A 25,069-nucleotide genomic window follows, 5' to 3' on the forward strand; every position below is an offset into this window, starting at 1 on the left:
ATATGACGTTTTATATTAATTAGAGTGAAAGAGAATGTTATGGGGGGGGAATTGGTGAGTGAAAGTAGAGGGAACTATCAAACTATGTTGCACTAGCGCCACCTAATGGTTACTGCCAAGCCAATCAACACACTTCACAAAAACATATTTCATAATCTTTAGAATATTTACGTGTCACACTTAAAAATGTTAAATGTGTCTCACACCTTAACATTTCATACACCATAGAAAGACCACCACAGTGAAATATTCTAACAAAACACAATATTTCTAATTTTATGTTCATGAACAAATTCAGGGTTTTTTTGTTTTTTTTTATGATTACGAAACCCTATTCCTGTCTACCATTTATTCAAATTATGTCAAAGTATATAAATGCAAAAATATAGACTAAAATAGTACATCAGCAAAGATGACAAACTATTGCAAATAAGGTAATCATTTTGGATATTATTGGATTCTTTTTTTTTTTTGTAAAACACATAAAATAAAAGTAAAATGGAAAAGTAAAAAGCATCAAATTAAAAATGTTACTTTAGCATTCAAAAGTACAAAAAAAGGTTTATAACACCTACATTTTTCAACAAATTATTAAACCTATTCCATTTGTACATTGAAAAATAAAAACATGTTTTGTGCCTTATTATAGCATTATTAAGATTAAAAAAATAATCCTTGAAAGCAGCCATGAGATCTGAATCAAAGTATAGGTTTGCTAACGCCACTTAATGAAACATGAACCAACCACTTCAAACAAGAATGATGAAGCCTATTAATATATAAAAAAGTATAATGCTATTAATGTATGTTAAGATGCGATACTGCATAATTAACACAAAGTATATAAAGAAACCTTATAAAACAATAAAATTAATAAAAAAATAGACCATTCACATAAAAAAATTCAGAAGCTTGAATTAAAAAAGACCTATGACACCAGAAACATTATATATATAATATATAATATGAAGCACAGGAAAGAAAGGCTGAAAACAGTAATTCAGACACTAATGTTTTTTGCTGAGCATTCCTGAAATGCAGGTCTCTCTCGACTTAGCATGAAAATCGATGTCTAGAACACCGTATTCCATAGAAGTGCATGGAGTTTTAATAAAGTAATAGAAACTGTCTATGGCACTGCATCTCCATTCATCTACAAGCAATGCCCTCAGAACATCCACATAAAGGCAAGAACAATCAGATATCTGTCTTTATCTTGTCTGAAAACGATGACATTTTTCAGAAGGAAAAGGGTCCAAATGGCAGGTGTCAAAGACTTTTAGCTTCACACGTGACGCTAGAAGGCAGAAAAGACAACAGAAGCGTGTGCTTATGTCAGCCCCACACGGTACTCGCAGTGAGACCGCACATCTGAAAAGAGCAAACCTCACAGCCGGTTAAATCAATCCAGTGCCAGATGCTATTACAGAGCAAAGCTGGCGCTCTACATTCGACCCGAGGTGAAATATACATCCGCCGACACCCATGAAAGGAGAAGAGCGGGTCTGACACCTCCCAAGCCTCAAGGTGACAGCTACCTGTAGGTGCCTCCACTTTACTTATTGACAGGAGGTAAAAACAGGTTCTGTCAGGACCCAGGAGCTGGTAAGACTTTAAGCCTATGAGAAAGGGGAGCAAGGTATATAAAACTTTCACCAAAGAAGACATGTCACTTTACATAAAACGAGTAAAGGGAGACATGACTCTTCCATAAAAGAACGCAGCAACGAAGAGATTCACGAGATGTCCAAAAAGCCACCGTTGTTATGCAATGAAGACCTCCGAGTAGACATTCCATTTCAGAATGCGTTTCTTAGCATTTGTATCCGTGTTTTATGAAAGTGTGCTTGCTAATGGTTATTTGTTAGACCTGGAGATGAAGCCTAACCTGGCTTCAAGGTATGTAAGACATGCAGTCACTATCCTGTAGTCCTAGGAGTTTGCAGAAGAGTTAAACATTTCAACTCACAGACTTCACTACGCCTCAGTGGGCTTCTCCAGCAAAAAATGCTGTGCTGGCCCCATATTATTCATCGTCAAATCAGTGAGAGGACTTTCAATAAACCTTTTACACATTTACTATGCACCATGCAGGAGCAATACATGCCTTCTTTCATTGGGGAGGTGTTGTCTTAAGATTTCATTAGAGGCTTAAGGGGTTAACTTGGGTGGCTTAAGTCTATATTAAATATATTCATAGTTCTTTTACATAAAAATAAGGCTGACCTAAATATCACACCCTCAGATTATATGAAAAGATTTTAAAAAACGCACGAATAAAACAGACTTTTTAGACACAACAGAATTACTTGATCTGTCGTCTGCATTACTACTTGTGTTACACTCCTTTGAAGCATTTGTTTACACTTTTCTACAAAGAACATCTGTATTAATCAATGCCAAGTCTTAGGAAAAATAATCACAAACTTATTTGTCGAGCCAATAAACGCTGTTTTAACATATCCTTGTGGGTTGAGGGAGCCAGTCTTCTGGCTAAATTCTAGAGGGCAACTTAAAACCATTAGGAATACTGATACAGTAAATCTAGCTGGTAAGAGTTCAGGCAACAACATTCCAGGTGCAGCGTGACAACCGCTGTCCAGCTGTAACAAAGAAAGTGCTGTAAGATTTGTCACCGCCGGCCTGCCTTGTACGATGTGTAACTCCTGTGGAGTAGTGGCTTCAGGGGCAGAGGTAGCCCTGTTTGGAGTAGGCCTACAGGTAGGGCCATCCAAAGTACTGAGAATAATGGGATGGGCATGGCTAAACACCGCTCACTCAAGACTGGCAAAAAAAGGACATGGAGACCCAAGGAAGCAGTGCTTCATCCAGAGTCTCTGTGTCAAACCCAGAGATTCCCCAGGTATGCCCATAAGGCTTCTTTTTCAACTAGCAGACCACAGAAGTAAAAGGGTAGTTTAAAATTTAAGACATAGTAGGAATGGTGTTTGCAATGTCACCTGGCTCCTAATGTTTTACCTAGCTCCTAGATTCCGAGCAAACCTGTGAAGGTCTGCACCAGGGGATACTAATATTATACTTCAAAGGTTTACACTAAGATATTCCATTATAATACTTTATAGCGAAAGCCCCAAAACCATAACCACTTATGAAATATACAATAATAGAGAAAAATCTCCGATCATATACAATAATATTCCAGGATTTCTGCACAGCTGCTTGTGTTGCTTTATTTGATAACTATTAACTATGCGTGAACCACACTTACCAATAGACCACATCGAGAGGAGCAAAAAATCTTCTTTGAATCAAATCAGCAAAATATCTCTCTGTCTCTCGGCACGCTGTCCCGTTCCCAACGGCAACTGTATAGCAGCTTTTAATCCAGAAAACAAAAACATAAATAGTGTTAATTTTATAAAGTTATTAGTGTTATGATGAGGCAACACTATTCACCAAAGCAGAACTTTGCAGGAGAACCCCCCCCCTCCATTAATAGACTCTTGTATAATGTATATTTAAATAAGCAAGATCTCTTTAAAATCATCCTACTGATTGAACTATGCATTATATAGGGACAGCTCAGACACTTTGCAGAATAAAATCACGCCAAGGGTGGAACTTCCTAATGATGTGAAACCACAACTCCTACGTTAATTAATAAAAAAAAAAAATAAAAAAAAAAATACTTAATCACCAGAATCTATCCAAGTTTAAACGACTGCAGTCGTAAAGGGTGGCAGGTATATATCAATCCTTTGTACATACGGTATATAGATATAAGCACGGATTCGATCATAAACTCACAGCTCAGTATAGCTGATGGCTTTAATGGAAACGTAACAAAAATAAAGTTCGCTGCATGCTGGAGAGATAAAAAATCCTCCGATACATCCTTACATGCCGCTCTATAAGCAAAATATACTCATAGATTGTGTTTCTTTCATATAATCCTAGTTTTATGTGTGTATACAGTGTTATATATTCCTCACATACTTGATAAATTTACCAAATGGTTTTTTTTTTCTGTGTGGTTTGACATATAAAGCTAAAGAATATATAATTCATCTTTTGCACTTTATTTATGAATAGCTAAACCTGTCCTAAAATAAATATATGTTTTCTTCAGTAAATTGTAAGCGGTTGGTCAAGTAAATAAAGGAATCTTCAGTAGGAGGCATTTCATTGGACCAATACAGGACATCGAAAAAAATAACATAAGTATCACAAGCTCCAGCGACCTCAGGAGGTAACTTCTTAAAATGCAATGAAGAAGCCTCAGGGTCTCCCAAAAGCTTAGAACACTTTATATGTTTTTGGGTTTTTTTTTTATCTTGGTCTTCAACAACTTTCCACGGACCCCTAGAAGTATATCCAGTTTCCTTAAGATCTCCTAAATCTAACTAAAGAAAAACTAAAAAAAAAAAAAGATGGACTCCAGGATACCCCAAACTGTTAAACGAATGGATAGAAAAAATAAGCAATAAACTTACCTAAAACACATTCTTAAAAATATATTTTTTATCAGCGGGTTACTGAACTGTACTGTATGTTCTTTAAACCCATCCTGATCGTAACTCAATGTATAACGTACATGGCTGTGAGCAAACATGACCGATGCTAATACCGGCGTACATGTTATCACAATCCCGCTCAATTAACCCAACTCTAATTATGACGAGAACAGCTTATTTTGGAAAGCAACCCTTGAGTAACGCTGCAATTACATGATATCTAATTACTGGCTTGTATTTTCCCAATTAGCTTACTTCTAATTAGCTGCCTCTCGAGGTACGTGCGGTATTTTGGATGAAACATGGTGGTCCGGTGCTTAAATATATGACTTACTATATTACCTAATCAGACTTGTATGCTAGCCCGTTAAATCTAACACAGTTTACAAAGCTTGCAATTATGTACTGTGTACATAATACCGAATACTGCCAATATAAACACGGTGTTCAGGAAGGTTATATACATCCTACCACCGTATTAAAAATAAACTACTAGAGAAACAACAGATGCATTGTTATTTATGTATAATTATGTATAATTATACATAAATTTATGTAGAATTTAATTTTATAAAATAATCTAAAGATTGCAGAGATATTTTTTTTTTGTTTACACTGGGTTGCCACGGAAAATAATATACAAATTAGAATAAAAAGAAATCAGGGCTAAAAAATGGTGTGTAGCTAACAATAATAAGGCCGACTGATGAAAAAGAACTAGATTATGTGAAAGGTAGGTATCATGTTTCTGTTTTACAGATCAGAATTAATTTGTCTGACTTCCATTCTTGTACGTCTATGGGAACATTTAATCATTATTTTTTTTTTTTTTTATACAAAAGAACATTCTTCTCAAATATTTAACAGAAAACAATAAACGTCTCATACTTGTACTTAAGCAAAAGCCTCTTAATCTTCTCCGCTTCATGCATTCCATGCGCATGTCCAGTGTGCAAATAAACCACGTCTGTGTGCAAGATCTGACCTAACGATGTAAAAACGAGACACAAAACGCAAAAGGTAAGCAGAAAATCATACATTTACGTATCATAGAGCGCTAGTTTCTAGACCCAGGAGCTCCACGGGTCCAGCGCTGTAAAGTTCTCATGTATCTTAGTTAGTCGCAGGCCTAGAACAACTAAAGAAACTACTCACTGGTAGGAGAAATGACGGCTAGTTTGCAGCCATGTTTATATCCGGGATCGACACCCATGATAGTTCGTCCTCTAACAGGGGTTGCTAGCAGCAGTTGGCGCAGGTTTCTTCCAAACATCATTATGGATTCCTTTTCCGCATCGGATGTCAATTTTGATCTTTCAAAAAATAAAGACTTTAAAACACAAAGATCTGAGACGGAGCGCACAGTTTGATCCTCTACAAGCCTTTTTCATTTGCAAATTTAGTAACTGTCACTAAGCCATTTACGATCATAACGCGTATTTTTAATGCATGGCTTGGACCCAGCGGGTTTTTTGCATACGGCAGTCGGTGACCAGGGGTGGTCAGTACCAGGCTTTGTAATGGACATTCCGCTAAATGCCCCCTGGGCACTGATTACTTCCACAGGTCGCTTATGCCTATGATGGCTCTCTATAGCTGACCCCAGTGTGCCTTCCACCTAATGTTGGCTGGGAAAAGGGCTTTAAAATACGAAATCCTGTAGGGTTTTGAAATTGTGTTTTCGCATTATTTACCGATCACAATTACTATTTCTTTAAGGTTAGTCTGTAACGCCTTAGCAAAAAAACTTTAGGACGGCAAACAGAAGATTAAAATTTGAACCAAATACCTAGACGCTGCCTGTATCGCGTAACACGAAACATATTATCAAAACGGCTAAAGGACACTTGTATGGCAGGTTCCAGCACATTCTGCGCCAAAATATTTTAATATAAACTGCATAATCTTATCTGCATAAGGATCCTACAAAAACATACCGAGGAGAGCCAAACGCAACAGGGTCAGGTTTTCAGACGTGAAAGACAATATCAACATTAAAAGGCGGAGGAAAGAAAGTCATTGAAATAATAAGCGTCCTGCTTGCCCAGTAAATCTAAAAATCTATGAATATTTCCACACCTGTCACTACATAATAAACCATTTAACTGGCATGGAGAAAATTCAGACTGCATGTCTTGGGGCGGTGTGTAAACTTTCCGAACTCCGCTGAACGCCACGGGACTCATTTTTATTGGGTGTAGAAAGGGATTGCTCTTCAAAAAGGATAGTTGGTTGAAGTGGAACGTAGGTAGTCAGCCAGGCTCTGAAGTAGCTGATCATTATTGATCCGGTGTTATATCAACCACAACTGTTTGATGCCAAAATATAATGTTGTCTTTGCCTTCCTCTGAACCATAGTTAAGCTGTTCTTAAGATCACCAATGCTTTATGAAACGTAAGCCTGAGACCAAGCCTATGTTTAGAAGGACCTAAATCAATAAATCCATCAACCGAGCAGCAAAATGCTGGACAGCATAGTAGATTGTCTTGATAAAATATTATAATTCTAGATTGTAGCCCAAAAAACGTATCATAAAAGAATAGAAGTGCATTCACCATGATTTTTGGTTAGTAAGTAATGCGTGTACCTGTATTCACGGCAGAGAAGGGGATAAATAAGGCGTTTGTAGGAATCGTCCACTGAATTATGTAGTGTTTTCATCAGTTCTGGTCTTGCATATTGTTTTGGTCTCCATCTTAAAGAAACAAAGATTCAAACAATGAAAAAACCCAAACCGACCGCAATTATTTTAACCGTATCAAAGTCACATGACCTTCGCTGGATTTTTCAGTGAACCGTGAGTTTTGTCAAGATGTAACATTCCAACAACACTTAGACATTTTGTGAACAATTTGTATTGGTGATTTAAGCGACATATTCTGACCTAGATTGTCTAGGCCTAAAGCTGGGGATTATTATTATTATTTATTGTTTTATATAGCGCCATCAAATTCGGTAGTGCTGTACAACGGTAGATATGACATAACAAGTAGCATGTAACATAACAGTTTGACTTACAGAGATAGCAGGTGAGGAGGGCCCGGCTCAAACGCGCTTACAATCTATAGAATAGAGTAGCAGGTAATGCTAGCAGAATGCTTGGTGGTATAGCGAGAGGTATTAGCAGTAGAAAGAGGGAAGAGCTCATGCCGTTGTACAGATCACTGGTGAGACCTCACTTGGAGTATTGTGTACAGTACTGGAGACCGGATCTCCAGAAGGATATAGAAATGTTGGAGAAAGTTCAGAGAAGGGCTACTAAAATGGTTCATGGATTACAGGATAAAACTTACTAGGAAAGGTTAAAAGATCTTAACATATATATATATATATATATATAGCTTGGAAGAAAGACGTGACAGGGGGGATACGATAGAAATATTTAAATACTTAAAGGGAATCAACAAGATAAAGGAAGAGAGTTTATTTAAAAGGAGAAATACTACCACAGCAAGAGAACATAGCCATAAGCTAGAGGGGCAGAGGTTTAAAAGAAACATCAGGAAATATTACGTTACGGAAGGGTTAGTGGATGCATGGAATAGCCTTCCAGTAGAAGTGGTAGATGTTAATACAGTGAAGACATTTAAGCAGGCATGGGATAGGCATAAGGCTAAGCCAGATATAGGATAAGGGCAAGTACTAAAGAAAAGTACTCAGAGGTTGGGCAGACTGGATGGGCCGAATGGTTCTCATTTGCCGTCACTTTCTATGTTTCTATGGATGTATGGCAACCAGATGATATTATTTTTTATGTAAATCCCTGACCATTACACAAGTTGATTGAAAATGTTGTTTTGCTCAGAAATGTTTTAGACTTGAGAAAGGGAGAAGAGCTCCCGAAAGCTTGTCATTCCAAAATTCTGTTAGTCCAATAAAAAAAGGTATTATCACAAGATACTTATTACATCTGTTATTTGATATATATATATATATATATATATATATATATATATATATATATATATAGTGTATTTGGTTAAAAAGGAGTAATATTCCTCAATGAAGTTTAGAGGCAAATAACTGGCATTAAAGACACCCCTGGCTTGCCCGGTTATAATTTACTCCCAGATAAAGGAAGCTGTTTGGAACAAAAGATGAAACAGTTTTTTGTTGATGGTAACTTTTACCCTTTACAGCATTGTTTTTTGTTCCATTAGACTTTCCCATTAAGAAGAATAAGATGTGTAAACATGTGAATACATGAGGGGATTAAATTATTGCATGCTTTTTTTTTTATATATAACTTTTATTTTGGACATATCAAATTAACATACAAAAAACTTGACTGTAGAATTATCTATCCTAAATATACGTCACAATTTAATAAAGTGTGTATTACTGTTTCAAAATTCATACTGCGTCCATTCATTTATCTTACATTTCATAAGGGGGAATCTCGGAGGCTTCATCGGGGATTTATCTACTTTTATTAATTATTTTCTGTCCCCCCTTCTGATGCCTCTCTTATTTTTTTGCCTCATCTCCCCTTTAATATCTTACTTCAGTAAACGTCTCTATATTCCAAGTTTGCTCCGATCCTCTCCGGGACAGTTCGAGCCGTATCTATATCACGTAGGTTTTACCCTCAGAATATATTATGGTTCCATGATTGCCAAACTTTTTTATAGTTGTCAAATTTTTTGAATTGAATCTGATTAAGGATTTTATTCCAGCTAATTGGCCCATTCCGTTTCCAGTGTCTAGCAATACATATTTTTGTTACTCTCCTATCAATGTATAAAGTAAAGTATGGGCATCCGCTCTAAGGGGGATAGTCCTAAAAAGGTACAACATTTTTGGGATTTGATATCCGTTGATGACATTTAAACAGTCTAGCCAAGGCATCTGAAAGTTTGTCCATTTATTTAGTTGTGTCTTTATACTTGAAAGTAAATTTCTGTAATTACAGAAATTTATGATGTCCTGATCCTGTCCTGATGAAAGTCTGAAAATAAAAGACTGAAACGTTGACTTATAACACAGAGTTTTGAGAGATTTATTGAAACCAAGTCCCAGGAGTGCTGGTAACTAATATTGGAATTTATATACATGACTGCTCCAGTTACCAGGCACCGGGCAGAGAAATTAAGGTTGGTGTGCAATTGTACACTTTGGACTTTATATATATATATATATATATATCAAAAGATATAGAATGTAATGCACTCACTTGACTGGAAGCAGTTGTAATATGCCCGGATGTTAGCAATCCAAAAAGCATATATAGCAAATAAAGTTAAGGCACTCAGTGGGTCTTCTTTTTATAAAATGTATTAACTTAGTGAAGGTCCAAAGTTACCTTCACCAAGTTAATACATTTTATAAAAAGAAGACCCGCTGAGTGGATCAACTTTATTTGCTATATATATATATATTTATAGTGTATTTGTTATTCAACTCAATTTGTGTGAGACGCATAGTTTTACTTAAATTAATTTTATAATTAGAAATTATACCAAATTGTCTAAGCAGGTGAAAAACTGCAGGGATGGTGGAGAGCGGGTCCGTCGGGGACAGGAAGATGTTATGGGATTCTATATCAGCCCTTACTCCGGTAACTTCCTCCGATTGTCTTATCAATTCTGCCAACGGCTCAAAGCTTAATACATAAAGTATTCATCCAAGTGGGCAGTATACCCCAATAGGGCGATCAGGTTCCTTGGTGCACTGCTTAGTCAAAGTGTCAGCTAGGAACATCAGAATCTTCGCTAGCAACTGGCACATTCACAATATGGATGCCGGTGATCTTCCATCTTATACGCTCTCTGCCCACGTCCAGCCCCTTTAAAGTCTAAACCCCACACTGGACCCTAAACCCAAGTCTGACGAACACAGATCCATCACTCCTACTGTTATCGAGTAGGAAAGGGCTTTACAGCTCTTTCACATCTCCATTAACCTTAAACTTCATACACAAAATGACATCTCTGAAGTGCTCCCTTGTTGATTCTTTGAAGGTACGGCATCCTGAAGCGAGATTTGCTCAGGAGCTGGTTGAATTGTTTAAGCAGTAGCTTTCAATTATGCACACAACTGTAAGCCGATAAGATGTGTCTTCACCAAGAACCTCACAAGTAGTTTTATGCCACATGACGCGTATAATGAAATCAGTCAAGCTTCGGAAAAGTGTGGGGTTTTTGTCCATTAAGTTTAGTGTTTGTCTAACTGCTCTGCAAAGCATTAAGACAGCGAAGAGGCATTTCATTCCATGATGGCATTAAATAAAACAGATTCTGTAAGAATGTATACAGACCTTTCATTCACACACCACCTACAGAACGCATCCTTCACCCTGTCAGGAATGATGACCTTTACCGTCAGGATTTTCAGATTTTCCCCTCGGTTAATGGCCAGGATCTAAGCAGAAACATAAATGGTAAAGACAGATGACACACAAAATACCCAAAAGATAAACTTATCAAGTCAAAATTCATAGAGGCACTTTCTCGACATTCAGCAGGAGATTGGAAGCGCAGCAGGTAAAAATAAATGTAAAAAGAGTTTATATATATAATGATTTGCTTTTAGAATGAAAGTAACTAAACAGTTTATCTTAATTCATTATTCATCTTATTAGAAAATCAAATATAAGTGCAAAACAATCTTTAATTTACCTTTATGCATTATACAGGGCAAACTTTGTTTGTGAAGGAAAGCTCACCTGGGTCAGCACTTTATAATGCATTGTAAAGTAAAGGTGCAAACTGGCTGATAACAGGCACGGCAGTCTTTAAGTTTAATGCAGACCTCGGCGGGGGGGGGGGTGTAGCTGTGGATGTGCCCTAGATGTTTGGGCTATAAAAGTTGGCCCTCTTGCAGAGCATGAGGATTGCACATGTGAATGTCTGGTGTAATATTCCATACTACTGAGCTACTGTCCCTGTATATAAAGTCACAACTCATCTTCATAATAGCCATCACTTGTGTAGTAGAGTTGGTGTGACTCTTAAGGGTACCTGATTTAAGAAACTTGGTATCTAGGCAGCATTTATTAGATGGGTTAATTCCATTCCCTATATTTTCTAACACAAAGAACAGAGTTCTGAAGAACTTTCAGTATTTCTCTAACAGATAATACATATGACCCATACCGATAAGCCTTGTAATTGTTATTCACAAAGGCTATAGACGTTATGGTCTGAGGTTAGAGTGCATTGAAACAGCCTAATCAGTTTTTGCCCCCCTGCCTTAGCGGGTCGCTTGACAAGTTGCCGTCCAACTCCTGTGTGTCTGCCTTCTCCATGTTACCACCACAACACCTTGGCGTCTATATGAAAATATCTTGATCGATGATACACAAACAATCCATTGAAAAGATAAACAATTAAAAGCACAGGGCCGTATTTAAAAGAAATTATAATGATTTGGGGGGAAAGTTCAAAACGCAGAGCAGTCACCATGGTAACAATAGAACATTACCTATAACAGCCCCATAACCGAACCGCTCTATATAAATTCGGCTCAAACTATTGGACAAATTTAGATTCTAAAAAGTCATTTATGAAGGAAAATGTCATTTTTAATTTCCACTAGTTTTATCGAATTTCACAAATGAAAGTACAACGACACACTGTTTAGCCGATACGTTTGCTGTTAAAGTGGCGGCCGTCTCTCTTACTTTAACGGATCTGTCAATTTTCGAAGAGGCCCAAAGCACTGTCACTACCAGCCGTGCAGTGTCAATCACGCTCTAATTCAATCACTGGCAAACTCAAGACATGTCACATATGTTAAATGCAACATTTTAAATCACCTCAGGACATAGTAACAATTTATATTCCTCAACTTTACTAGGCAAGTGACATACTAAGCCTGACATATCACCGAACAAGAAAGTTCCTAATAAAAATCTCATGTGAAATTCTACCGCAACGGGCACCGACGACTGCCAAGCCAAATGTTATCCTGCCGAGATCAGATGTTTTTATAAACACAAAAAAACGAAGATGTTTTTACAATTAGTGGCACCGAAAGATAACGTTTCCTCAGAACTATTTGTCTCAACAAAGACGCGTCTCACCAAAATGTTAACATAATGAAAGTTCTTATATTTTTACTTCCTCCGCATACATTCTTCAAGTGTGAAAATATATATGTCTGGAAGTCAAAAAGCTTGTTCCTTTGGCCCTGGAATTAAATAGCTGCTGAAGCTCTCATTTTCATGTGATTTAACCACTTTGAGAACGGCAAATAAGAGAGCCAGGCTTAAGAAAAATGTAAGAAGAAAAAAAAAATATATATATATATATATATATATATATATATATATATATATATATATATATATATAAAAACATCAATTATGATAGTAGAAAAGAAAAAAAATACATAAAAAATTATTTCACCAAAAAAAGCAAGCAAAAATATTGACAATTTGATTATTTGAGAAAAAATAAGAATTATTACAAAAAAAATCATAAAAATTTACTTTACAAAGAAAGGAGAAAATATGCAAGGAAGCAAAAATTTTGACAATTTGTTGGATTAATAGAGAAAAATGAGCATTAAAAAAAAACTTTTCAAAAAAAAAAAATACAAATTGAAAAAAAAATTATAGAGGAAATAAGAAAACACGTTTGTCCACTGGATTCAGGACCATATTGTTTTCAAATGAAATCTAATCAAAATCTAGAACACTGAGGTCATGTCTGAGGTGAGCAGCCTCAGGAAAACAAGTCCTTACTATAAGCTAATACCACAAACTAATGAGTCAATACCATTAACACCTGCACATTAAATGTATTTCAGTTGGCAGAACTCCCAGAAAAAATGTGAAATGTAATACATCGAGGTAGACAAAAAAATACATTTTGAAATGTAATTAAAAAGCGATCTTTTGTGTGGGACTCAGACTTAAATGTTTGCCCCTGCAACCAAACCTAATACTATAAGCCAAGCAACTTGGCACGCACTTGAAGGATGATGGGTCTTGACACCACAAACACTTGCTTTTTGCCAGCAAGGAATGGGCTCAGCAGAGAGCTGAGGCAGCGAAGTTAGACAGTGGGAGAGAGACAGACATAAACAGAGGTTAAATGGAATAGCTGTGGAATACGAACGCCCGGAAATGCTGTGTATCGTACATATATGTGACAATGCCGTCTAGAGCAAAGGGAATCAAGCAGCAACTTGTGCAGCCAAGGTCCAAAGTACATTTTAACCCTTTAGTCCCAAATACATGGAAAAGAACAAGCCCAAAAAGGCATTGTCTAAAATATTGAATGACAAATACGGCAGCAGATGCCCAGTAGAGCCAGAAGTAATGCAATCACAGACAGTGAAGGAGTGGGTCGGTGAAGACATCATGGTATATATCTCCCTGTAAAGCCTGTGTATAAACAAAATGGTACGTTTACCATATCACAATATCTTCTAGTTTTATCCCCTGGAAAGGGAGAATGTTATAAAACATAAAAAGGCCGCCAATCACAAAACATTTGACAACCACTAACTTAAGGGATTGAAGTGTCCTAAAATGTAGATCTACAAGAAAGGGAAGCGACCAAAGGTTTAATGATTTCTCTTTTCTATAGGACATCTTGACTTCCTTATCAAGTTTCTAACAAGCTTTAAGACTTTAAGAATCTAAGACGAGTCCAAGTATTATGATTAAGGTTTGAAACTTTCCATCAGGCAGAGGAGATGAGCGGAATGGTTCTTATCTGCCATCAAACTGTATGCATCTATAGAAACGTCTCAAAGACTGCAAAAGTAATTATTCTCCAGAGATCTATCTAGCCCAACCTTTGTTTGCTACTCAAGAAATCGCACCTCTCTGGCCACCAGGAACAAACCGTGAAACTCGTGGAAAACGCATATATACGTTTCTTACTTGGTGATGCTGAATCCGATTTATGTTGCAAGTAAAATCATGGTATAAATGGAATTTGTCAACATCTTTGACGTGTCCATCCTTTTCTTTCCCCGTTGCTTTAGCCAGCGTGGAATGGATTGTGACATAATTTTGTTTACATCTGAGAAAAAAACAAGAAGATTTGTCATCAAGGAATGAGAAATAATGTTATAAAATGTGTATTTGGTCAAGTCTTTTCAAAATGACCACACCATCAGAGACACAGGAGGAGCTCCACAGGCCAGACATGTGAGATCTAACGTAAGGCTTTAATTGAAGGCATAATCATTTTAACCGGTGCTAGAATTCTCAAAACGTTCAATTTACTTTAAAACAAACTTTAGAGAAATACCAATCGTTCATTTTACCACCATGTACAGCTTAATTTAGTAAAAGTTTATGTTTCAACGTGACAGATGTGCTTAAAGTAAAGTAAAACCGGAGGTCTGGCTGGAGACGAGTATATAAAGGTAAGACATTAGGGTACGAGGAGCACTTGCACACATAACCATTCACATATAGCAAGAGTCGCGCATGGACCGACTACTTACAGATTTCTGATATGGTCCAGGGTTTCCTTGTCCTTGGCTATCATGTCTGCTAAGATGTGCTGCACTCCAGTCTCAACGTCTTGGAGAGTTGAAAGCCCTTTAAACGGAGCACACACTCGTGTCAATATTCCCACTACATAAATCACAATATACATTAAGAGGATATAAACTCATCTATATGTTTAACACAAAGCCATAGTTAGGAAACATTTCCTTCTCACCCCAACATTCAACAGTCAAACACATAGCCTTTCACGCTCTCTGTATCGTCATGAGGACGACCTTGAAGCGCCCTGAAGACCAATGGTGTCTCCCATCCATTATCCCTAACAAACACTTTGCATACGCATGCGGTAAATACTGGGTTTTCACTGCCTTTTTACCATTCAATCCATAAACACTTAATTAATTCTTAACTATGAAGGTTTTTGTCTTTTTTAGGCATATTTGTTTTTTTATTATGTTATTTGCAGCCATTTCTGAAAGATCATTACACCTCCCCACTCACAATTGCAGCAAATTACCGTATTATAACTTGTGTTTTTTCCACCCACACATTACTTTTCTTATGTGATAGTTTCATACCGGTTATAAGAGGGTATAGGTGGCAAAGTGTGGAATTTAAAGTACCAGAGAACAAGGAAATTAGAAGTCAGCTGTAAATACGCATTTTATAAAGAAATTTGAAAATTGTATTAATTTATCCGATATGCTGTTACACAGTGCCCTCTGCTGGCTGACTTACAAACTAGTCCATTACCAATGTCACAATTACTCTAAAAATACATGGTTATCATTAAACAACCTTTAATACGCGGGACTGTACAAGGAGTTATTAAACACATCTGAAAACCTATGCAAACCTAAAAAAAAGTGTGCCTGCTATGAAAATAAGTACATTTTCCTCAATATGATTTTAGTCCATTCAAATATCTTGCTTTTTCTGGAGATATATATATATATATATATATATATTAAAAAAAAATCCAAAAAAAGGCTGCAATCGTAGTAATTGAAACATTTTCTGTCTGAGCCGGGTTCAGCAGAATGATCCTGACAAGGTCCTATTAATTCAGCAGCTACCTGGATGCTTAAACAGTACAGCCCTTCAAACGTTCATAGCTAATCTCAGCAAGAATCATCTCCGTCTAATACATGCTCACTTAACACAATGGAGTTTGGTTAACAACAATTAACACAATGGATTTTTATCCAAATTGGTGTGTGGCACAGAATGATGACAAAGCCGAGGGGGACTTTATCTAAATGCTGGAAGCAAAAATATGCTGTTTTGGTACATTTGCCTGCCTTCCTATATCTAATAGAAAGATGTCAGATCACAATATGTGTGGAGGGGAAAACGTGTGACCGTTTAAAGACAGCGTCACATCTTTATGTGTTATATGTAATTTGGACAAATGCTATAAACTAACTGCAAGGACTTTTCTTCTTTTATTTTATGGACCAATATGTATTCACTAATGCTTAGCATTATGCTTTAGCGCTTGGAATTCTGCAAAGTGGTCGTTCACTGCCCCTCTGGAGTGAAAAGGGCTGTAAGAAGTTACAGTCTGATGTCCGATAAAGCCCCCACCAAAAATAAATGATGAATATTAACGTGGCAAATAGACTGGCTGTAGGGAAAGAGAGCGAATGCATCGTGGGGATTCTGATGATTTGTATGCAAAAAAAAACAAACATAGCTGCCATTTATTTATCGCATGGATTTAAGTGCACTTGATGCCTGGAGTGCGCCTTTTAATCTTTTACAACTTATTGCAGGTTGGTTGAAAATGTCATGTATTTGGCATAATTGAATTATGAGCACGGAAGCTTTTTAACCTCTCCAGAATAGCAAAATTTGATTTTCAGTTTCAGTTTTTTGGTTTAATAGCTGTTTTTAATGTTTTCTGAAGCTCTGTGTGGGTATAGCTTTCTGTCTCTATGAATTATTGGTTTAAAAAAACAAACAAAAAACACATTACCTTCAACATTATTATTAATATAGGAGTACAGGTTGAGTTGTCCTGGTGTTTCAATCAGAGCTTTGGCTGCGGTTTCGAGGCCAAGTTGTCTGGCTCTTTGCGCCTTTGTTCCTTTGCTTCCCGTTTTGAAAGGGGCATACTTGTGTGAGCGGAAGAAAAAAACAAGAGAAAATATTGTATGGCTCGTTATTTGCATTAAAACAAATCACTTCTATTCTATTATTTGCATTAATATTTTTTAAATATATAGACAAATGACCTTACCACATGCTCAAGTTCATCCATTGTCTTGGAGTTGAGCATGGCTGTTTGCAAGCTGGAAATGAGCTTTCCCTCCTTCTTTAGCTTTTCAATCAGGTTGTGGGCTTTCTTGGCTACAGACCTATATCAGAAAAGAACCCAGATAAAGACATTCCATGCAGTATTATTCAAAATAAAGAGAGGACAGGAGAAAAGATGAACTGGAAAAGAGAGAGTGGAGTAAGGTGGAATAAGAGAATATAAAGGAGAGGAATGTGGGGCCATCAATGAAAATATTGGACAACGGAGCAAGGATTGTGAAAGAAAGATGGTGGGACTGGAGAGCTGCAAAAGAAGGGATGACATGCATTGATAGAGTAGGAACAACAAAGCTGGGGTATGTTTACTAGGCCCAAATTAGATATTCACTTAAGTCTTAAAAGCAGCATTCATCAGACCTATGGAATCCATACTAGGGTAATAAAACACAGAAAGTCTAAGTAGAACTCTATTCCAAGCTTATCTAGGGAGGCTGGCGGAAAGCCAGGTACTCCAAGAACGAACCAAGTTAATTTTCAGCTGATATTATGCCAAAGCTTTGACTGCATAGAAAAGAGAAAATGGGGAGTGCGTTGTTTGGAAACTGAGGGTGACTGAGGTTAGACAGAACAGACTGGGTGTAAAGCTGAAATGATTCTGAATGTCAGGATATGTCATGGACACAGTAGCATCATGGTAAGACACTCCCAAGAATATTTGAAAAGATGACTTTGTGTGACTATGTTTTGATGCCAAACCATTTTACTGTTACTTACCGTAACTCCTCCAGCCCTTGTTGGACTTCACGCAAAGCATCAGCATCCAGATTGTTAATAAGCTCCTTTCGGTAGCGGGCAATGAAAGGAATAGTGTTCTCATCCTGAAACAGCTGGATCAGGTTGGAGCACACCCATGGATCGACATTGGTTTTCTCAGATAACACCTAGAAACATTTTCATTTAACATTTCAATTACTACCCAAATAGTTCATAAATAACAAAAAAAACCTGCAGACAACAAACTATTTGTGACGCTCAACATTACTTCCCTTTCTGTAGATCCCTTCCTGCTCTTTCTCCAACAATACAGATGCTGGCCGTGTCCATAACGGGCTGTCTAATCCTCACTGTCAGAAAGCGAGGTTCCAACCGCACATTACGGGCACTGCCAGCACCCCTACTATTGGAAAGCACTCTGCAGTAAGGTAAGTAACGCAGATATTTTACTCAAACAGGTAAGATTTGCTTAATCATTTCGGTGAAAAACATTTTCACTGCTTTAAAGTTCCTGAAACTCAGTCAGTAGGTCTGCACCGCTCCGTGAAACGCATTTCTGTCTACTCTGGTGAAATTGCTGGCTACGGGACACCACTGAATACATTTTTATAACTAAAACATACAGAACTCTAAACACACCTCTACAAAGTTCCAGTTCATGTCCATCCCTTCCCGGAAGCTGGCGGTGGCACTGCGTTTAACCGGTTTGCCCAACGAGTCAGCGGAAGCCTTCAGTTTCTTCAGCGGCGGCTCGCCAAAGGTGAAGTCATCTGGTGGCTCCTCATCATTTACCTTCACTTCCATTTTGACCGTGCTGGTGGAGGGGGATTCCTCCCTTTCTGCCTTTACCTGGGCTTGCACTGGTTTTGGAAGTCTTGGCTTTTTTGGAGGGGCTCTCTTTGGTGTTTGAATTTCCTGCTTAATTGGTTGACCTTCCAACCTTTCTTCAGAGATTTCATTAGTAATAATCATTGATTTTCTCTGTAAGGAATTCAATGAAAATACAAAAATGTTTCACTTCTTCAGTGGTATTAGAGTCATACAAATACTATGTATGTGAAATAAATACAATGAGATGCAAAACTGCACCTCCTGCAGATGTGGAGCCTACAGGAATACGGTTTCTCAAATGATTTCCCAAGTGGGATAAGTTGGGGAAAAGTGCAACTAAAAATTAAATAAAGGCACATAGCTGCACTACTAGACAATAGTTTAGTTCCATGTGCCCTAATAAAAGTAATGATTGTAAGACTGGTCATGAAAAGCGGAACCTCATTAGAGAAATGTGTGGGCAAGCTTACAAGTGTATGAACATAGGAAGACACAGGTAGAGGTGTCACCTCTCCACTACATATCTACAAAAATGAGGCACTCTGGGCACATACGCCCGACATGCCTTATGGAGAATCCAGACGTTGGTCTCTGCACCAGGACAGCACAGCAAAGCTTTACCTCTTCCTTAATCTGTACTCCAGTCACGTCTTTGTCAATCATGGCGTTTCCAGAAATGTGTTCGGGGGTCCTGCGGGTAATGCTGGACACATCAGTAACTTTTCCTGCAGCAGGCTAAAGAGCAAGCATAAATAAATGAGTCAAAATAACATGAGTATCAACCATTATGCCAGAAAAGAGAGTTACAAACTGAAGACTACTGAGTAAATATACACAGAAAGCTCAATTCACTAAACAGCACTGGATTTCCATGTAAAAATTAAATTTGCAAATCAAGTACCATGCCTTCTATCAAGGAGCTTTACAGTACAAAGCAAGATTAGTCCGCTTTATGGTACACCTTGGCATACAGACTGTCTTTATTTGGGGCAAGCAAAGCACAAAGGCTTAGGCGGCAAGTGTTTGCAAGCGGTCTGTCTAAAGAAAACCACCAGGAGGGCCAACAAGTGCGGATAAGAATAAACCTATGATTTATATATAACCGTGCCGCACGCTGTTCGGTTATGAGTCAACATACAACACAAGAATATCCGAGGGATTCCTGCACAATAAAATAAAAAAGTATTTAAATCAGCCTTTAATAGCATTATGGGGCCTTTAAATCTCAGTGATTCTTGCCTTGCTTACCTTCCTCGGCTTAGGAGCAGTTGCACGCTTTGGTTTTGCTGTGGTCCTCTTTACTGGCTCCTTTTTAGCTTTTGGTAGCCTCTTGGGTTTGGGAGCTTTAACCTCCGGTTTCCATTCATCTTCCTCTACAGACTCTTCTTCTGAGTCGGACCTAGTTTAAAAAAATACAGCTGTGTAAAAGCAAATATACCCCAAATAGACTTTCTAGATTGGCTGCCATTCATGATACCTGCAAAGTTAGTTACCTGGCATGAAAGAGGAATGATAGTAAATAAAGAGATGCAATAAAATATATACGTTCATAGCGCGAGAGAAGAAAAGCTTAAGACCCCAGTTCATCTGCTTCCCCCGCTTAGGAGAAAAGAAGAACATTATGTGAGCTCTTTAACACATCACGCAATAAACCATAGAAGATCTGTCATTGTATTACTTCCTTTGAAAAAGCTTTAGAATAGCGTCTCTCTTATTTGTGTGTCATTAAACCTTCCGTTTCCACGGCAACAATCTAATAGGCGACACGTGACAAGCATTCTCTGAAAAATTGTGAATGAAGTAACATTTCACACGATTGAAGATTTATTATCATGAGACATCCAACAATGCTGGGATTTAGAATGTTAATATATTGGGAAAAGGGTGAAAATCCTGCTCGGGGGGGGGGAATATCTCAACAGCAAGGAAGAGATGAAAACACGCACGGCTGAGAAGCAGCATTTTATTCTGTGGTTATTCATGCTATTTCAGCTAAATTTTACTTGGAAATTCTTCACTTAGTTCCCAGCGCCCGTCTCCTTTCCACACGCGGACCCCTAAGAGGCTTAGTAGGCTTGTAGCTGGGTGCAGGGAGGTTGGGGGAACCCAAACGGTTATATTAACAGTCTAGTGAGCGATCAGGCTTATTAAGAAAGGGCTATAAGAGTTTACTTCAGAAAGAATAATTTCCATACATTCACATGGCGATATATGTCTCCATGTACATAACGACCAATATTTAAGAAATTCAGGGGCCGAGGCATACGCCCAAAGCATTGAGACACGTTACGGACATTCCTTTGAAAAAGAAATAAAACTTCTTTTATTCATCTGTTGCCTGCAAATTTGGTTCTATTCTTATAAAGTCCATCATAGCAAATATACTATTCCCGCTGGGTCATCGTTTAAAATCATTGTTAGAAAAGGCAGCGTTTATCTTTCATCTGTTTGAAGATCCAATGCAGAAAGTATATCATACAATGAGATGTACTCGTTAATACTCACACGATAAGGAAGGAAGACTCCTGCGTGGCGACCGCTGTGCTCTGTTTAGCTCTTCTTGGAAGTCCGGACATCTACAATGATCAACACGATGGTCTTTATTAAAATGCAGTATATGATTGAAAAAGAATCATAGAATTTACAGCGGAGGAACACCGACTGCACACTGGAGACAAAATCATAGAGTGGCCCTGCCACCAAAGAAATACAGTATCATTTAAATAGTGTACAAGGGGGGTCTGAAATACTTCCTACAACTCATCTAGGGGTGTATTTACTAAACAGTGAGATTACAAAGTACTGTTAGCTATTCCTACAAGAAGGGCTGAGCTGGCCCTGCATAATGCATAGTTAAAATGGTGAGCTAAGTAATAACTTAGGTATAACGAAACCAGCAAACAGTCCACAAGAAATGGCCACGTATCTTAATGTAATACCCCTGGCTGAGAATGATGGGAGTTACCATTTAACACGCGCTGGGCAGGCTTAGTTGACCCTGTCCTGATGTATAACAACATCTGACACGTCTGGGCACTCTGGGCAGGTTACACTGCGTACCTTTGTTAGATTTCCTCTGTCAGTCTGGAAAGTCTCCTACGACCAAAGCCTGAATTATAAAGAAAGAAGAAGAATTGACGCATCGAAACAGAGCTGGCGGGTGAATCGGGGACTGCATTATATCAGCATTAGATTTCAGGCGTTACACAGACATTTCCGGGAGCACCTGAAAGAGAACCCGTAATTCAGACGCCCGGATCACTCGATCCACTACAAACATCACCAATGGCACTGAATATGTGTATATGTATACAGTATATACAATACACACACACACATGTGACATTACATGAAAGGGGAAACTTTAATTTATATGAAATCCCCTTGGCCCAATGAAGCGCCCGGACATGATTGTCATTTAAATGCATCAGGTAGTGAATCTGCAGCGATCGCACTGATCACAGGTGCTCTATCAATCATAAAGGTAAATGGATCAGCTGCCAGCACCCCCTAATAACACTGTGTACAGTTGTGTAGCTGGTATTGTCTAATAACACTATGCATGGCTGTGTAGCCGGCATTGTCTAATAACACTGTGTGAAGTTGTGTAGCGAGCGTTGTCTAATAACACTGTGTACGGCTGTGTTAGGGGGAATGTTGTGTTGTGTTGTTTCTGCACTGGTCTACAGATAGGGAGATGGCTCCTATACCCCGGGCCCCGGCTCCGTAATGTTTGAATCACACCATGAGCACAACAACAGCGACCGTAACGATTCCACAATGAATATGAAGGCTTTGTTAATGATATACTTTGTTTCCGTGGGATCTGCTGCTGTAAACAGTGACACACACCGGCTTTACCGGCTCCTGTATTGGAGAACACACGGTTATAACGCGAGCCGTACAGGATACTCCACACCGCGCTTCTCTTACCGGGAGCCGAGGGGTGAATATGCTGGGCTGGAAGGATGTACAGCAGCCCGGGTTCATTTGATTCCCTGCTGCGCATGCGCACAGATTCGAGGTATCCTGAGTGGCTGCGTGCTGGTGACGTAATCCTGAGGCCCCGCCCCGAGACGCAATCACAGGAAGTTGGTAGAATCTCGAATTGTGGGCGTTGCTCTGGCTAGCGGTGATGGGAGTGGGAGGCGCTGGGAGTGGGAGGCGCTGCGATGGGGCAGGAGATGCTTTAACCCGACTTGAAGGCCGGTTCCCCCTCCGGGTTTTGTCTCAGTGTTTCATGATCTGTTACCGGGGGAGGGCAGGAGAATACATTAACCCATTGAGTGCTGGGAGTCTGGGCACATTTTCCACCGTGACAGTTTTCGTGGTTTTGCTATAGTTAGGTGATTTACACCCCCCCACACACACACACACACACACCTATGTGTTTTTAGGACAGTAATATTCATAGAGGCCTAGACAGATCCAGACGTGTATTTACCTTCTGTGCCGCCCAAGGCCCTGCCTACGGGTCCCATCTTCCTTTGCATTTAAAGGAGTGGATATGATATCAATATTTGTTTTTATGTTTTTGAAAATTTTGTTTCTCTTTTCACTTTGATCCTCATAGCTAATGCTGCAGTACCTGTGGTTAGCCTGCAGGGGAGCTTATACAATAATTCAGAGAGGTCTGGAGAGACCCCCTGAGAGCCTCTTTACATTTAATATTGTTTCTGGCGGTGGCATTTTCCGTTATTCCGGTGTATCAGGCGCTCACACCAAACGCGCTTGATCGGTCAGCAGGAAGCTAGCGAATGAGACTGATCACCGGTGCAAAAACCATAGGATGTACTATCACATCCTCTTGTCATCTTGAGCGTGTTTTAGAGGACGTAATAGTACGTCCTATGTCACAAATTAACAAGTTAAAAAAGTCCCTACCCCCTTTCTTACAGTCCATACACTCAGATGGTCTGACAAAACCAGAACTTACAGACTAAAGCAAACCGATACATTAGATAAAGTGGGACCGGCTCACAAGCTTATAATTAGTAAATGTATCTGATAAATGGCGTTGTACTGGTAGCCTATATAGGTGACAGTATACAATGCAATTATAATGAAGGGTACACACGAGGAGGCAAGTCCCATAATTGTGTTACAGAACCTATATAAGAAATAGACATGCCCACAAGTATGCTCCAATAGCCCTCATTACCATTCTGATTAAGTGCAATAGGAATTGGGACCCACAAGGTCCATATTTTATTGTAAAAATATAAAAAAATTTAAATAAATGTATGTGTTTTTATTTGTTAGCATTTTTATTGAAGTGAAAGTTTTTCGTGCTGGTGGGGCCCCTGCGATGGTAAAAGAGCCGCGCAATTGCCACAAAGAAAGTGAACATCTGTGGTTGCCCAAGTGATTACGTATCCTATGGGGTGAAAAACAAGGGGCATGCATGCTGCTTTGAAACAGGTTGCTACTACACACCACAACTCCGCGTGTGCAAGGCTGAAAAAGACTTTAGCAGCAATACTGTGTCGATTCAGGTCTCTCTCCAGCTAGGATCATGAGCTAAGCCCAAATGGCGGTGATCTTCTCTCCAGGACACAAGACATTTATTTATAGAGCGCTCTTACAATAAGTGGTAGCAAAAATAAATGACTATTTCAAATGGCATGACTCATGTTGTGTTGACGCATACTGGTACAGAAGGAAGAGAGGGCGCTGCTCCTTGAGCTTACAATCTCGTCAGGGGTTGAGGGGTAAGGGAGACATTAGGAGAGGAGAAGCTGCGTAACACGTGTAACACGCTAACCCCTGCATCATGTAGGATGTATAACTCAGCAGTAGAATCCCTTTTGTGGGCATATAATAGGAGTTATTTAAAAAGAAAATATGAATGATCTTTACTTTGACAAAGCACCACCCCAACCATATTAGATAAGGAGAAGATCTTTGTTAAGATGACAAATATACATTGCACAAGAAAATATGTAATCACCCTTTTCTCGCTTCTTCTTGTTCTTCTGCCTTCTTTTTTCACCCGCTTCTCTCTGGTATCAGCTCCATTGACCAGATCTTCTGGAGAGCTTCAGGAGCCTCAGCGCACACCCTATCTACCTGAACAGGGGAACGTTTTCCAAAAGTATTCCAAGAAGCCAGATGGATTCGCGGAGAATGAGAGGTGCAGAAATGCTTCTCATTCTCCATCAATCCGTTTGCAATATTGTGGCCTCCTGGATTACTTCCCCAAAAGAGCTTCTTCCTGTTCCTCTAATCGGGGAGAGGGTGTGTGGAGGCTCCGCGCTTTGGAGGAAGTGCTCTAGGAGACCTGGTCAACAAAGATGATACCAAGGAGAAGCAAAA

General features: G+C 38.7%; 1 protein-coding gene across 1 annotated transcript in view; it reads right to left on the bottom strand.

The window, feature by feature from the left end:
• SRBD1 (S1 RNA binding domain 1) overlaps nucleotides 1-22,777 on the bottom strand; it is a 75,687-nt gene extending 52,910 nt beyond the window's left edge. Inside the window, exons 1-16 of the mRNA XM_053458905.1 lie at nucleotides 22,688-22,777; nucleotides 21,815-21,863; nucleotides 21,260-21,330; nucleotides 20,003-20,153; nucleotides 19,376-19,489; nucleotides 18,563-18,904; nucleotides 17,924-18,090; nucleotides 17,133-17,250; nucleotides 16,869-17,007; nucleotides 14,884-14,980; nucleotides 14,312-14,453; nucleotides 10,733-10,836; nucleotides 7,064-7,171; nucleotides 5,631-5,788; nucleotides 5,364-5,460; nucleotides 3,230-3,337 (exon numbers count right to left, since the gene is read on the bottom strand). Coding sequence (XP_053314880.1) covers nucleotides 3,230-3,337; nucleotides 5,364-5,460; nucleotides 5,631-5,788; nucleotides 7,064-7,171; nucleotides 10,733-10,836; nucleotides 14,312-14,453; nucleotides 14,884-14,980; nucleotides 16,869-17,007; nucleotides 17,133-17,250; nucleotides 17,924-18,090; nucleotides 18,563-18,904; nucleotides 19,376-19,489; nucleotides 20,003-20,153; nucleotides 21,260-21,330 — 1,916 coding nt within the window. The 5' untranslated portion in view covers nucleotides 21,815-21,863; nucleotides 22,688-22,777. The remainder of the gene's footprint in view (nucleotides 1-3,229; nucleotides 3,338-5,363; nucleotides 5,461-5,630; nucleotides 5,789-7,063; nucleotides 7,172-10,732; nucleotides 10,837-14,311; nucleotides 14,454-14,883; nucleotides 14,981-16,868; nucleotides 17,008-17,132; nucleotides 17,251-17,923; nucleotides 18,091-18,562; nucleotides 18,905-19,375; nucleotides 19,490-20,002; nucleotides 20,154-21,259; nucleotides 21,331-21,814; nucleotides 21,864-22,687) is intronic.
• Nucleotides 22,778-25,069: the final 2,292 nt, after the last annotated feature.

Source organism: Spea bombifrons, chromosome 3, assembly GCF_027358695.1.
Source record: "Spea bombifrons isolate aSpeBom1 chromosome 3, aSpeBom1.2.pri, whole genome shotgun sequence".
NCBI lineage: Eukaryota > Metazoa > Chordata > Amphibia > Anura > Pelobatidae > Spea > Spea bombifrons.